This window comes from Xenopus laevis, chromosome 4S (assembly GCF_017654675.1).
Source record: "Xenopus laevis strain J_2021 chromosome 4S, Xenopus_laevis_v10.1, whole genome shotgun sequence".
Classification (NCBI taxonomy): Eukaryota; Metazoa; Chordata; class Amphibia; order Anura; family Pipidae; genus Xenopus; species Xenopus laevis.
The window spans coordinates 97546481-97561038 of record NC_054378.1 but is presented as its reverse complement, the minus strand read 5'-3'; the positions used below and the strand labels follow the sequence as shown (position 1 = coordinate 97561038).

The 14558-nt window shown below is 38.5% G+C and overlaps 1 protein-coding gene across 1 annotated transcript; it reads left to right on the top strand.

Moving 5' to 3' along the window:
- Positions 1-197: 197 nt before the first annotated feature.
- mettl11b.S (methyltransferase like 11B S homeolog) lies at positions 198-14315 on the top strand. Its single transcript, XM_018261173.2, has 4 exons — positions 198-697; positions 4979-5154; positions 10397-10646; positions 13781-14315. Exons 1-4 carry the CDS (start codon positions 544-546, stop codon positions 14035-14037), a joined length of 837 nt encoding a protein of 278 aa, XP_018116662.1. The 5' UTR covers positions 198-543; the 3' UTR covers positions 14038-14315.
- Positions 14316-14558: the final 243 nt, after the last annotated feature.

The following is a 14558-nucleotide window of genomic DNA, read 5'->3' as shown; positions in this document are numbered from 1 at the left end:
CCCCACCGGCCCAGACCTGCTCCCTGCACTAAGACACAGACCTCTATTCTCCAGAAAGGTCACGGCAAAAAACAGAGCGTGCACACACAATGCAGTGCAGCAGGGGTCGGGGAAGATGGGGGGAACTAAAGTTGCAGAAGACAGCCCCCCGTCTGACCCTGCTAAAATCTACCTTGATTCCAATTTTTGCTGTTTTATAATAGCACTTCAAAGGAAAATTTGTTAAGTATTGACTTAGTCTCCTTGAGGCTTTCTCTTCTGTGTCTTGTAACATCCAGAAATAGAGTGGCCTTTTTTTTGAATCAAGATGAACCCATTCAGGGCTGATATACTTTTTCCATTAGTAAGCAGTAAATGCCTGTCTGTGCTTTACTATCAGTTCCCACCAGCACCTGCTTACTGAGCACTCACACACTACTGTCAATGCCAGAAGCTTCTGCCTCACTGTTCTTCATGTAAAATGACACAGAAACCATCTTAGGTTCTGAAGTCTGGTCCTCTGTGTATCATGGTGCATTTTGCCTCTAGTTCAGAGGTACAAACATGGAATTCCTGGGAGCTCACCTTGCTTTTAGGTTCCGTTGGCATAAGACAGACGAAGAGCTATGCAGACATAGCATGTCATTCGTTCTTCACAAGGCCATAAGCACAGATTTCTTTGAGAGCTACCTTTACTTGTTTGAAAGACAACCTCTAGGTAAGTGCAGATTTGCTACTATAAATTTGATTCTGTTACTGGAGGAACAAATTTAAAGGGGATGCATCCACAAAATACCAAGTAAAGAAAATATAATTCTAAGCAATTTTCCAATATAGAGTCATTATATTTCCGTTCGTTTTGACTGATTAGTAAATCAAATATAGTAACTGCATTAACTACATTTTTTTTAATGATTGTATGTTAGAAAATGCCTAGTATGACCTTTCCTTTCATTATGCAAAATTTGATTTTGGGTTTCCATCACCTTTAAAAACACACCATCAAAAGAAAAAATGGGAGGGTGGTTTTTATGTATGGCAGCATTTTACCTAGAGCTCCAGTCTCAGAAAGGGTTTTATAGTAAGACTGCAATTTATATATACATTGCCATACTTACCTACTTCCCATTATGTCAATGACATATAACCAGCATGCCTCAAACAACTTTTAACACCCACAATTTATAGCAGTTGTTGTTCAACAACTGGAAGGCCAAAGAACACATACTTGATTAATAATTATTTTTTTCTAGGTTGGGTTGTAGAGTTGAATGGGTTGTAGAGTTGAATAACATCTGACCTTTCTGTTCTCTCAGTGCTTAACATATGAACATATGAAATGCAAGGAAACCTGTAAGGCAATGTTTTTATGATTCCATAATAACTTCAGATTATTGTTTGTGTTGTTCTGCAAGTGCTTACCCATTCAAATTCTTATGGTTATTGTCTCCCTCTAAAATAACAGAACACCAGTGAAGGCAAAGAAAGCCAAATTTAACAAACTGGCACCCCAAGGACTCTAATTAATGACCTAGGGACCTGGTCCAATGTTCTTTTTTAAAAGTGTACTAGCCAGTAGTATGTTTCATTAGGGGGGGGGGCATGCCACCGACTCCTTCTGTTTTCTCAGCACATGTGCAGTTAGCACATCAAAAAAACACTGGCCCAGGTGGAGTAAGGGATTGCTGGGAAAATAGAACATCATGGCGCTTTACTGAAACGTATCCCTTGGCCAGTACATACTTTTATGGAAGAGAAGGGCTGGACAAGGGTCCCAAGTTAGTAAATAGAGTTTGCTTCCCATAGGAAAATGACTATAATTTTTCTTTAAGGGTAAGTCAGCCAACAAAGTGCAGATGCACACCTGGTCCCTCTTTAACGTTCACGGTGCATGGGGCATAGGAGGACGGCACCTCCAGCAAGTGATACAAAATAGAGTACTCCAGCACACGTAATCTGCTCAAGGGTTATTTCCCATGTTTAATGTCAAGCCAAACAGCCTGTTTGGCTTGACATTAAACACGGGTAATAACCCTTAGACCCATAGACTTTAATGGGCATCAGCAACAATTCGCCGACGGCGAATTTTTGGCAAAACTAAACGAGTCAAATTCACCCCCATCCCTATTAATTATATCTTAGTTTGGATCAAGTACAAGGTATTGTTTTATTATTACTGAGAAAAAGGAAATTGTTTTTAATGATTACAATTATTATATGATTTTTGGTGTTGCATTAATCAAATTGATAAGGTGACATTTTTGTTCAAATTCAGTGTCAATCTTAAATACTTAAGTGTATTTTCATGTGTCATCCACAAATGTTTGCTTTAACTGGCCATGCACAGGCTGATAAAAGCTGCCGAGTCGGCAGCTTACCGGCCCGTGTGTAAGGCCCTCCCATGGGCTTTCCTGATTGATATCTGGCCGAAAGTCGATCTGGCTGGGTTAAAAATCCAGTCAGATCGTGGCCAAATCTATTAGTTAATGTGGTCCTGCAACGCAATCCGACGGCCCGTTTATGCTACATTATCATTGGGCCCTAGGACCCACGATCATATCAGCTCCATATCGCCAACCTCAATGTGGGCATATCGGGGAGAGATCTGCTCGTTTGGCAAAAATGCCAAATGAGCTTATCTCTACGTGTATGACCACCTTTACTATAGAAATAATATATAATAATATATAATATCTCATTCATCTGGGTCATGGCATATCTGTAGAAATAAGTCAAATCAAGTCCAGTTGATTTGACTTATTTCTGCAGATAATATATAACAATTGCAAGAAACAAAGTGCCTTTACATTAACGATAAACTAACTAACATTATACTATTTACATTTCAGTTACACAAATAAAAAGGGGACATGATTTGGAGGGTTAGTATGCTTTTAAAAGCCAAATAATGGCAAAAAGTAAAAATATTTGTTAGACATTTTAAGGCTGTATCTGTTGATCGAGCGTCTACCAATAAACTTTTTTTGTATTGGCAACAAATGCCCTATTTCATATAGCAAGATATTCATTCTATAGAGGGCAACGAGTAACATTTGGCCCCTGTTAATCTTACTACATAAGAACTAATTGTGGCCATTCAATGTCAGAATTAAAATGCTGAGTTGGCAGTTTATCTGCCCATGTATAGGGCCCACCGATGTGGCTACACAATTGATATCTGGCCAAAGATTGGCCAGATGTCGTTTGGGCAGCTTTGATATAATTGAGGGGCGCATCGGCTCGCTGATGCGGTCGTCACCCTAACAACCCTTAATCTGGTTACTAGGGCCAAATGATTGGATTAGGCTGATATCGCCCAATTGGGCCAAATGAGCAGATCTTATAATGTATGGCCATATTAAGTAGGGATGCACCGAATCCACTTTTTTGGTTTCGGCCGAACCCCCGAATCCTTTGCAAAAGGTTTGGCCGAATACCGAACCGAATCCGAACCCTAATTTGCATATGCAAGGATTATGCAATTTGCATATGCAAATTAGGGGTGGGAAGGGGAAAACATTTTTTACTTCCTTGTTTTGTGACAAAAAGTCACGTGATTTCAATCCCCGTCCTTAATTTACACATGCAAATTATGATTCGGATTCGGTTCGGCCAGGCAGAAGGATTCGGCCGAATCCGAATCCTGCTTAAAAAGGCCGAATCCTGCCCGAATCCAGGATTTGGTGCATCCCTAATATTAAGACCATTGTATTTTATAAAGCATATCTGTCATTTGCTATGTAAACATATACCTTTTAGCACAATTCAGCTTCAATGGCTGCCTGCATGGCTACAATACAATTCATTTACAATACAAGTGTTTCTGTGCAATTTACATGGAATTTGAACCTGTGCTAAGTAACAGTGCATTATACTGTATTTATAATTCACATATAACACATATATACTGTCCCTTTAAAACCATAATACTGTAATGAATATTGTTATATGGGCATTTTTCATTCTTATGATTCTATATTGATAACATGGGCAAGTGTTTTAACCACATGTTGGATGGCGGCCATGGCTTTTAAGGCATAAATATTAGCTGCTGTCAGTCAGTACAGTGTCAGGAATTTCATGCCATGATGAGTCAGACAACTGACATGTCTATGCATTGACTGTTGGATTTTTCATGCACCGACGAAATCGAGTGCTACAATTGCTAGAAATAGATAGCAATGAGTTGTGTATGTCATTTGAAAGGCCCATTTAAAACTAGGGATGCACCAAATCCAGGATTCGGTCTTTTTCAGCAGGATTCTGCCGAATCATTCCGCCCGGCTGAATCGAATCCTAATTTGCATATGCAAATTAGGGATGAGGAGGGAAATCACGTGACTTTTTGTCACAAAACAAGGAAGTAAAAAATCTGTTCTTCCCACCCCTAATTTGCATATGCAAAATTTCACGAAGGATTCAAGGAAAATTGTGAGTGAACGGATATATGGTGGAAACCGTTGCACGTGCACTAGGCCCTAAGAATTGGGAGGCTACAGGTGCTGACTAAGAAACCTATTCAAGTGTATCATGATGACATGCCTGGCAGGCTGGTTTAGGATTGCCACCCTAACCTTTGGAATGCAAGGAATGTAAGTCACACTGAGCTCTGTGCTTGTGCTAGAACGTCTGGTTAAGTATGGCTGTCTACTATAGCTTAAGTATCAGGGCAGGGCTCATGCAGTATTTTGTACTCCTCCAGGTTAGGCAGTATGAAACTCCTAGGCAACTATTTGCCACAAGATTTGTGTGATGCTTATTTTTTATCTGTTACTTGTACTTTAAAGAAATTATAGGTAGTAACCTACTACCTACAATTTCTTTAAAGTACAAACTAATGCTGATATTGAATACATTCAGTGCAGTGTCAATTCCCAAATCTCTGATCAGTTTAAATTAAGAGAAACCAGAACGCAAATATAAAAGTGTTGAGAGTTGTGCTGTTATTCTTGTAACTATTTCCATTCAACTTCTGATATAGTTGCTCCTGTTTTCCCAGTAAATCTCTATGCTCTGACCAGTGAAGTGATTGATGGTGAGATGCAGTTTTATGCCCGAGCCAAAAACTTCTATAGAGATGTACCTGCAACTGAAGAAGGCATGATGGGAGGTTTCTCTGAACTCACTAATATTGACACAGAATCATCAAGGGAGTTTCTGAGAAAGTTTGTAGGGGTGAGTAAATACCTTAATCCACCTTCACCTTGAATTTCTTGTAGATTGCGTGTGCAAAAAATGATTGTCTGTGTGCAGTATTAAACCAGTGTGTGTGCACTTGTATAAATAAAATATAAATAAAGCACAATAAAAAAAAGATAATAATAAATGTGTGGACATGCACAATGGCATAGCTTGGAGAGAACATTTTCTACAATAACCATTCTAGAAGAAGTGGAGAACTTTTAAGGGGATGTAACCTTTCCATAGCATATTCCCCATTTGTATCCCCAATTCTCTAAATTTTTCTTACACATATAAGATGATGTTGAGTGTTCTTTTGGCCCTGGGGAACCAGGGGAAATCTTCAGCATTGGTTAAAGAATATAGCACCAATGTTTCTAGACTGCAGCATGCTCTAACTTGTGATTGTATACTTGAGTATACAGTACTATAGTTGAGTAACAGTACTATGGAATGTTTATGTCCCCTTTAAGGGACAGGTATGGGATATGATACTGGAAAACCATTATCCAGAAAACTTCAAATCATGGGAAATTAAATAATTTTAATTTAAAAAGTCACATTTTTAAAAATTATTTCTTTTTTCTCTGTAATAACAAAACCGTACCTTGTACCTTTCCTAACTAAGTTAAAATCAACCCTTATTGGAGGCAAAACAATTCTGTTGGGTTTAAATTCTGTTAATGTTAAAAGATTGTTTTGTAGACTTAAGGTACGGAGATTCAAATTATGGAAAGACTCCTTATCTGGAAAGCCCCAAGTCCCCAACATTCTAGATAACAAGTTCAATACCTGTGTCACTATGAAATCATTTCATACAATTGCTTTTTATCCAGGAATTAAGGCTGTTCAAAGGAAAAAGGAAATTCTTCTTTCATTAACATAACTGCAGGACTATTAACCATGAGAACACTAGCAATCAGTATTCTTAGCTGGATCCCAAATGTACAAATTTACAGTGTTACATGATCCTGTCAGACATAGTTACAAACAACCAGATTATGTATAACACAGACATGTTCTAATATACAGTTACATGTAATGGGAATGTCTAGTGAAATGCACATAATCTAAGCTCATTAATTAAAAAAAAAAATACTAAAGCCACATGCAGTTAAGTAGAACTGTATATATTTGTAATCATTGTTATACTTATGCTTGCTAGTGGGCGATATCATGATAGAGTGGCGTTACAGAGTGTCTTGATGCTTCTATTTATAACCAACTATGAACACTGAATTCTTTACTGACACTGGTACTGAGTATCAAATAGGAGAGCAATTAACTTCATCATCAAAACAGGATACAGACAGCAGAAATGGTGCAAGGTTAGGTGACATAGTCTTTATTTCAACACCTATTTTAGTCAGATAGAGGAGATGGTGATTATATGTCCCTACTGTATTAATGTTGGTACTGGGGTGGCAAGGATAAGCTTCTGGAAATGCACAGTCACACTCACAACAATCTACAGCTGAGGCTGACCTGTTGCAAGGTGTTTATAGACTTGGCACGGGAAGGCAACCTGTCCAACCGTGCAGATTTATTTCCACAAATATAGGGAGAAAAACAGGGCAGCGGTTGAAGGTGTAGGTTGAAAAAAAGCAGCATTTGAAGACCCCATGATTTCTTGTAGACTCGGTTAGTAAATAAAATGGTGGATTATAGATTTATATTATCTTGAGAACAGTGACCATTTATACATTCCATAATTACTAGAAAATTAAATATTGGCATGTTTTTCTCAAACCTATAAAAATAAAAGCAATTATACATATGGAAAATATATATAAAAAAATACCACAGCTGTACTGGTTAGTTTTATGACAGAAGCCATTGATTTTTACAAACCAAACAGTTGATTATTAAATGTATGCTTTACTTAATAAAGCTCAGTTGAAACTGAGTTGTATATGGATGTTAAAGGACAAGGAAAGTTATACACATTTTCTCCAGAATACGCTGGACCTGAGGTTTTCTGGATAAGGGATCTTTCCATAATTTGGATCCACGTACTTTCATTCTACTACAAAATCAGTTAAAAAAGTACTAAACCCTTCACCTCGAGAAAAAGTCCAATCCACTAGCCCCATTGGCCCCCTCCCCACTTCCTCCCTGCATAGTCCACTACTTAAAAAGTGTTGCTGAATGTTGCACAGACTTCTGCATGCAGAGTAGCGCAGTGGAGCTCACAGGCACCATCCTAGATATCTTTGAATCCTCTTCTTCCCTTCAGTTATCTACGGAGCTTTCCGGCACAAAAAAACCTTCATGTCGGCAGTCCTTTAGCAAACATTTGGGGGGGGTTTAGTTCTCCTTTAAACAATAAATAAGCCCAACAGGACTGTTTTGCCACCAATAAGGATTATATATATATATATATATATATATATATATATATATATATATATATATATATATATATATATAGTTGGGATCAAGTACAAGTTACTGTTTAATTATTTATTATTCTGTGAATGAGAATTATTTGATTAAAAAGGAGTCTAAGGGAGATGGCCATAATTCTGAACTTTCTGGATAACTGGTTCAGGGTCTTCTGTATCCTGTATTAGTACAAAGTTCATATGGTTCACAGCACTACTCTTTTAAAAAATATTTTTTTAGGAAAAAAAATATATGTATTTATCAATTGGAGAACTGTAACTTTCATGCTTCCAAAATATATTAATGATGACAATTTAAAAAAAATAAAATACATTGCTAATGAAAGGATTTCCCACTTCTCCTTAACGGGAATGTTATTTAAGGGACATGCAGGGAACTGTAGGCATTGGAGACTTGGCTGGGGGAGAGCTATTGCTGCATTGTGTCAATGATATTTTTAGCACTAGCATTGAAGGGACTATCAAGAGAAAGAAAGATTCCACTTTCAGTAGCAAATGCATTTGCAAATAAATTTAAGATCATTAAAGGGGTTGTTCACCTTCAAACAACTAGTTGTTTCCAGATAGATCATCAGAAATAATTACTTTTTCCAATTACTTTCTATTTTCTATGTGTCACCGTTTGACTAATATTGAAGTATAAAGTGTAATTTTTCACCTTCTAAAGCAGCTGTGGGAAGAGGAGCCCCGTGAGCTGTTTTAAATTGTTACATTTAGTTGATACATTTCTTATATTTGTCCCTGCTGAGCAGAATCTCTGTATTATAGGCAGCTGTTACAATTGATGCAATAGCTACTAATACTCCAGAGATGCTGCTGAGAAATGTATAAACTGTTGCAAAATTGTAACAGTTTAGAGTCTGCACCTGAATTACTGAGCTGCCAGACTGAAACACTAGAGCAGGGATCCCCAACCTTTTGAACCAGTGAGCAACATTCAGAAGTAAAAGGAGTTGGGGAGCAACACTAGCATGAAAAATGTTCCTGGGGTGCCAAATAAGTGCTGTTATTGGCCATTTAGTAGCCCCTATGTGCATTGTCAACCTAAATTGAAGCTCTTTTTGTCAGTACACCTGGTTTTTATGCAACTAAAACTTGCCTCCAAGCCTGGAATTCAAAAATAGGCACCTGCTTTGAGGCCACTGGGAGCAACATCCAAGGGGTTGGAGAGCAACATGTTACTCACGAGCTACTGGTTGGGGATCACTGGACTAGAGACATGAACTTTCAACTTTAAACTTAGATTTTGGACAAAACAGTAAAAAATAAATAATGGAAAGTAATTGAAAAAAGTCTATTTCTGGGGAATAATATGAAAACAACTGAACTGAAAAAAGTGTTTGGAAGGTGAACAACCCTTTAAAAAATGTTATTAATGTGTACTGTATACTGGAATATAGCTTAGAATTACATTTTGCTTTCAGTATGCAATATATTTATATTGGGTTTATTTCCCCTTCACTTCAGCTAATAATTGCAGCCTATAAGAAGTCTGGTACATTTTCCCATGTACTCTCATTCTGAGCTCTAAGCACCAAACTTTACCCCCATGCAGTCTTGCTATCATAGCTGGGATTTCTTAGGTTTTTTTTATTCTTTGATACAATACAGTGGCATAACTAAAGTACACTGTGCCCGCCTGCAAATACATCTTTGGAGGAGCCCAGTACACTGGGGTCCCTATCCTCCCTCCCGCCCGCCCGCTTGCTCACTCCCTGCTCTGACTCCACCTACTTCCTGCCCCCATCCGCCTACTTCCCTCCCCATGGCAGAGTTTCCTGGCAGTCTGCATCACCGGTAAGAGAGTGACTTGGGGGTTGTTATTTTTAGCTATAGAGGAAGCAGACCCCGGGGTCTGCTTCCTCTATACTATTAACAGCATGTATCAACAATTTATTTACAGCTGCACAGACAGTCATAATCAAAACAACTCTTTTGAAGCATATAGGAATGTTCTATTGTATTTGCCTTTGAATCATGTTCTAAATATAAGGCCCATTTCTGTCTTGCTTGAGAACGCTGGCACTCGTTATGATGACATCTCTGTGCAGTTTTAAAGGAGAATTCAACCGTTAACTTAAAAAACCCTACCCTACGTAGAACCCCCTCCCTCCCCCCCCGGGGGACTGCCCCTAACTTGTTACTTACCCCTCTCTGCAGATTATGGGATATTTCCTGCCCCTTGAGAATTTTCTGGCAAAAAAAATACTTTTACGCCACTACACAGGTGGCGGTCAAATTTTTCGAATATTCTTGTGTAAATTTTGTCTTTTGCACATTTCACTGTTTAAAACCAGGCGTTAATGTGTACATAGCGTTATTTTCAGCCATAACTGGCGAAAACATGTTTTTGCGCAAGAAAATTCACAAATTTATATTTACCGCAGGTTAGTAAACTGGTGAAAACATATTTGGCGACAAATTTGTGTATATTTTGTGCGCATATTTTTTACCGCGTTTTAGTAAACGGACCCCAAGGATCGCAGTTCACGGCAGCCATCTGCTGGGTCTTTGTGTCTTCTTCTGGTACTTCAGCAATTTCCATCAATTTCGGCAAATGCGCAACCAAGAATTTGCTCCAACTGCGCATGTGCCGCTTCGCCCAATCTCAATCTCAGATTACTGAAGACCCAGAAGATGGCTGCCGTGAAATGCGATCCCTGAATCTGCACCGAGGGGTAAGTAAAAAGTTTCTATGGGTTAACAGTTAGGTTATGGGGGAGGAGATAGGGGGGTCTACGTGGGGTAGGGAGGGTCGGGGTTTGTTAAGTTAACTGATTGAATTCTCTTTAATTTGAGCAAAAAGTATTTTAACAGTTTTCATTTTTTAGGGCCCAGGAAAAGCTGGCACTGATTTTGCCCTTGACTGTGGTTCTGGAATTGGAAGATTAAGTAAAAATGTCCTTCTGCCAGTGTTTAGTAATATTGAGCTGGTTGACATGATGGAGCCATTCTTAGAAGAAGCACAGAACTATCTGGAGGAAGAAGTTGACAGGGTGGAAACTTTATACTGCTACAGCCTGCAGGATTTCTTCCCACCTGTAAGAACATATGATGTCATCTGGATGCAGTGGGTGTCAGGTAAGTGCACAGACTCTGCACTAATATATATCCCTGAAACATTTTAACATTTAAGGGATTGTTCACCTTTGAGTTAAATTTAGCATAATGTAGATAGTGATATTTTAAGACAAGTTTCAGCTGGTATTTCTGCTTATTATTTGAGGTCTTTTTTATAATTTCACTTTTTTGTTCAGCAATTTGGAACTTCAGCAGCTACAGTATCTGGTTGCTAGGGTCCAATTTACCTTAGCGGGAGTGGTTTGAATGAGAGATTGAAATATGAAATATGAATTGGAGAGGACCTGAATAGAAAAAGCTGTAGCCTCATAGAGCAATAGTTTTTTGGCTCCTGGGATCAGTGACCACCATTTGAAAGCTTCTGATGTCAGAAGAAAAAGACAAATCAAAAACGTAAAAAAAAAGAAGCCAACAAAGAATGCTAGAAACGCTACAAATTACCTTTAGGGCTTCTATACCAGCCCAATGCCACCACAGACCTTTAGCAGAGGAGATGTGTGACTCAATGATACCTACAGTATCACTCAGTCTTCTTTATGTTGATGAAAGCTGTTGACAGGGAGTCAAGAGTCTTTTGTTGGTGTTATTTATGAGGCATGATGAATAGTTCACCCTTTAGCAAGTTCATTTTCCAGTGTCAGTCTGCCATCAAAGAAGTAATTACTCAGAGACCGCATGAAACCCAAAACTTGACTTTAGGGTAAAAGGGCAACTATGCATAAATCTAAGTTTAAGTGTAAGTTTAAGTTTGTTTAAGTGTATAGACAATATTGACACTAAGGGCCTAATTTAAGAATGCTTGAAGAAAAAAAACCCCACTCAGCAGGAAGCAGAGGTATTCAAAGAAAGACATCACGCAGGAGATTTGGAACTCTTGTGTGGTTTAGGACTTGAAGGTTTGAGCTTTCTTAAATTGGGTCCTACAGGTTTCTTAGTCAGCACCCGTATCCTCCCAATTGCTTTAGCCCGGTGCACGTCCAACGGTTTCCACCTTCCATCTGTTTAGACCAAATTTTCTATTATTGACAACACCAATCAAAAGTTTATTTTCTTAAAATGCTTTTATTGAGACATGGGCTCTGACCCAAAACACTTCAACACCTATCAGACGAGCAAACGAGTTTACTAAGGTAGGAAAGACAAAACTTAGAGGCTCCATTTCTGGAGCTTTGAGTTACACCACAATAGAAATCACTGCTGACGTAGTAAGTTTAGAAATGATGACATGTTGAGTTCACCACAGTTCTCCAGAGTGAGATTTCACAGCTCTCTATTGACTTGTATACAGGGGCGTAACTACAGAGGAAGCAGACCCTGCGGCTGAGGCCCTAATTCAGGGGTGCCCAGAAGGTAGATCGGGATCTACCACTAGACCTTTAGCTGGTGGTCAGTAGATCTGAAGACACTGTCAACAAACAGCTTGTCTTAATCACCCTCCTGTTTCATGCTTTTCATTCAGATACTTATTATGTTAAGGTTACATAAGAAATAGTTGTTTGTTAAATATAGCAATATACATTTCCCCATAAATCAGTATTTAAGTCATATTTTCCATTGAACAAAATGCCAATGATACTTTTATGGATGTAGATCATAATGGGACAACATCACTAAAAGTAGACCCCGCATTAGTAAAGTATTCATATAATAAATATTGGTAAAACAGGTCAACCTCTAGACGTTTAGGGGGCCTGAAAAATAATTTGCTGTGGGGCCCAGTAATATCTAGTTAGCCACTGCTTGTATATGATTGTTAAGGGAATATTTATCTAAGGGTGGTAAATATGCCCCAATGACTGTAAATGACCACTGAGATAAAAAACTTAAAAACCAGAAGGGAATTAAATTTAGTTACCAAATGAACAAAAAAAATGTGCCTATAGCATGTAGGGAGGGAGACGTTAAAGGAGAAGGAAAGATACGGAGGCATTTTATTGCCAATAGATTAGCTGCAATAGTGCAAGCTAGAATGCTATATTAATTCTGTAGAATGTTTTACCATACCTGAGTAAATAGCTCTAGAAACTCTCTGTTTGTTTAGGAAAGGAGCTGCAGTATTAACGTGGTGTGACATCATTTCCTGCCTGAGTCTCTCCCTACTCTGGGCTCAGATTACAGTAGAGAAGGGAGGGGGAGGGAGAAGAGGAGCAAACTGAGCATGCTCTTGCCCAGGGCAATGAGGTTTAAGCTGAAGGCAGGAAGTCTGATACAGAAGCCCATGTGTACACAATAGAAGGAAAGAAATGCTGTATTTCTTTTGACAGGGGACTCAGAGCAGCCCCACTTTGGGGGTTTACTGGTATATTTAGATGGACCTTTCTGATAAGGCTTACTTAGTTTTAACCTTTCCTTCTCCTTTAAGAAGTGGATGCAAACACCATAGGCCATGACTAGGTAAATACGTAGATTCCCATGTTTTTACAGTTATTTGTAAAAACAATTGCAATTGAATGCAGCATTTGCCGAACTCCTGGTTGTTACGTTTTAAATAAAGTTGCAAAAGTAAATTTGAAGAAAGAAGAATCAGGAAGATGATCGCTCCGTGGTGCTCGCTGGAATAACTCTGGGCCGGTGCAGTTTACTGCTGATAGGAGCACCGGCCCAGGGTGTCAGGTAAGTCAATACAATCACTTGGGGGTGCATAACATTTGGCACCCCCAAGTGGGATATGCCTTTCCATCTCCTTTAAAACTCATAGAATATTTGTAATAAATGTATGTTGCAAAGTTGCTTAAAATAAAGTTTTCATTTACGTTCCCTTTAAATTGTACATCTTTGTCAATTGGATGCAACTTTTTGAATGATAGGCTTTTGATATGTGCAGCCAAATTCAACTAAATAACACCCCCTTTGTAACCCAAGGTTTACAGAAGCTCACTAACATGGCATCTTATAAAATTTACTAGCCTAGTTTGTGTACAATATAGATATTCTGTAAAGCCAAATACCTTAACTTTTAGATTTCTGCTGCCACTGCCACTGTTGGTATTTGACCGCCGCAGCCAGTTGTCCTGGGCATCCAGAGCTGTACAGTCTAGTCTTTGTTAACTTATGTCTCTTCAAGTTATTTACAGAAAACTTATACTAGACTCATGGCTACATACATACCCAGTAATTATTGTCTTCTCTTTTAGGTTACCTGACTGATAAAGATCTTCAAGAGTTTCTTATCCGCAGCAAAAATGGATTGAAAGACAATGGAGTTATTATTTTAAAAGATAATGTAGCTAGACAAGGCTGTATCCTGGATCCTACTGACAGCAGTGTCATTAGGGATATTCACATCTTAAGGAATATCATTGAAAAAAGTGGGATGTCCATTCTTGCAGTGGAGAGACAGTCGGGCTTTCCAGAGCTTTGCATTCCTATATGGATGATTGCAATACAATAGCACATGGTATGAATGTGCACTAGTCTAAAAACTGTGTGCTGAATTGGCTCTATCAAGGAGGATAAAGAAAACCCCTATAGGGACCTTGCATTACAAATGCTGATTGCTGGTGATGGTGCAGACATACAGTATAAACATTACAACAATCTATGCAGAATAAGAGCCTTTTGCCTTGAAATGTGTTCTATGGTAAACTTGTACAGAATTTTATATCATAACTTAGTACAGTTAAGCTATTGTGGTTGAGAACTTTGTGGAGCTAAAGTTATTATTATTGTTACGAACATTTGTTTGTCTTTTTTCATTCCTGTTTAATTGCAGTGCATTACATGCTCCCTATAATTCATGTCTCACAAGTCCAGCATTTGATAGTTGAGGGCTAGCTTTCATCTGAATGTCATAGTGCATATATTGCAAGGGACAGGGACAAACTAGAGCTGCATCTTTATTTAATGGACAGAAAAAATTATACACAGAAGATGACTTCCTCTCCAGTATTAGAGAAAGTTAACATTGCTTCT

Coding starts and splice junctions, on each gene's coding strand:
- mettl11b.S (XM_018261173.2), top strand. CDS start 544: ATGGAATTCCTGGGAGCTCACCTTGCTTTTAGGTTCCGTTGGCATAAG. Junction 5,155..10,396: donor TTCTGAGAAAGTTTGTAGGG/GTGAGTAAATAC, acceptor TTCATTTTTTAG/GGCCCAGGAAAAGCTGGCAC. Junction 10,647..13,780: donor CTGGATGCAGTGGGTGTCAG/GTAAGTGCACAG, acceptor CTTCTCTTTTAG/GTTACCTGACTGATAAAGAT.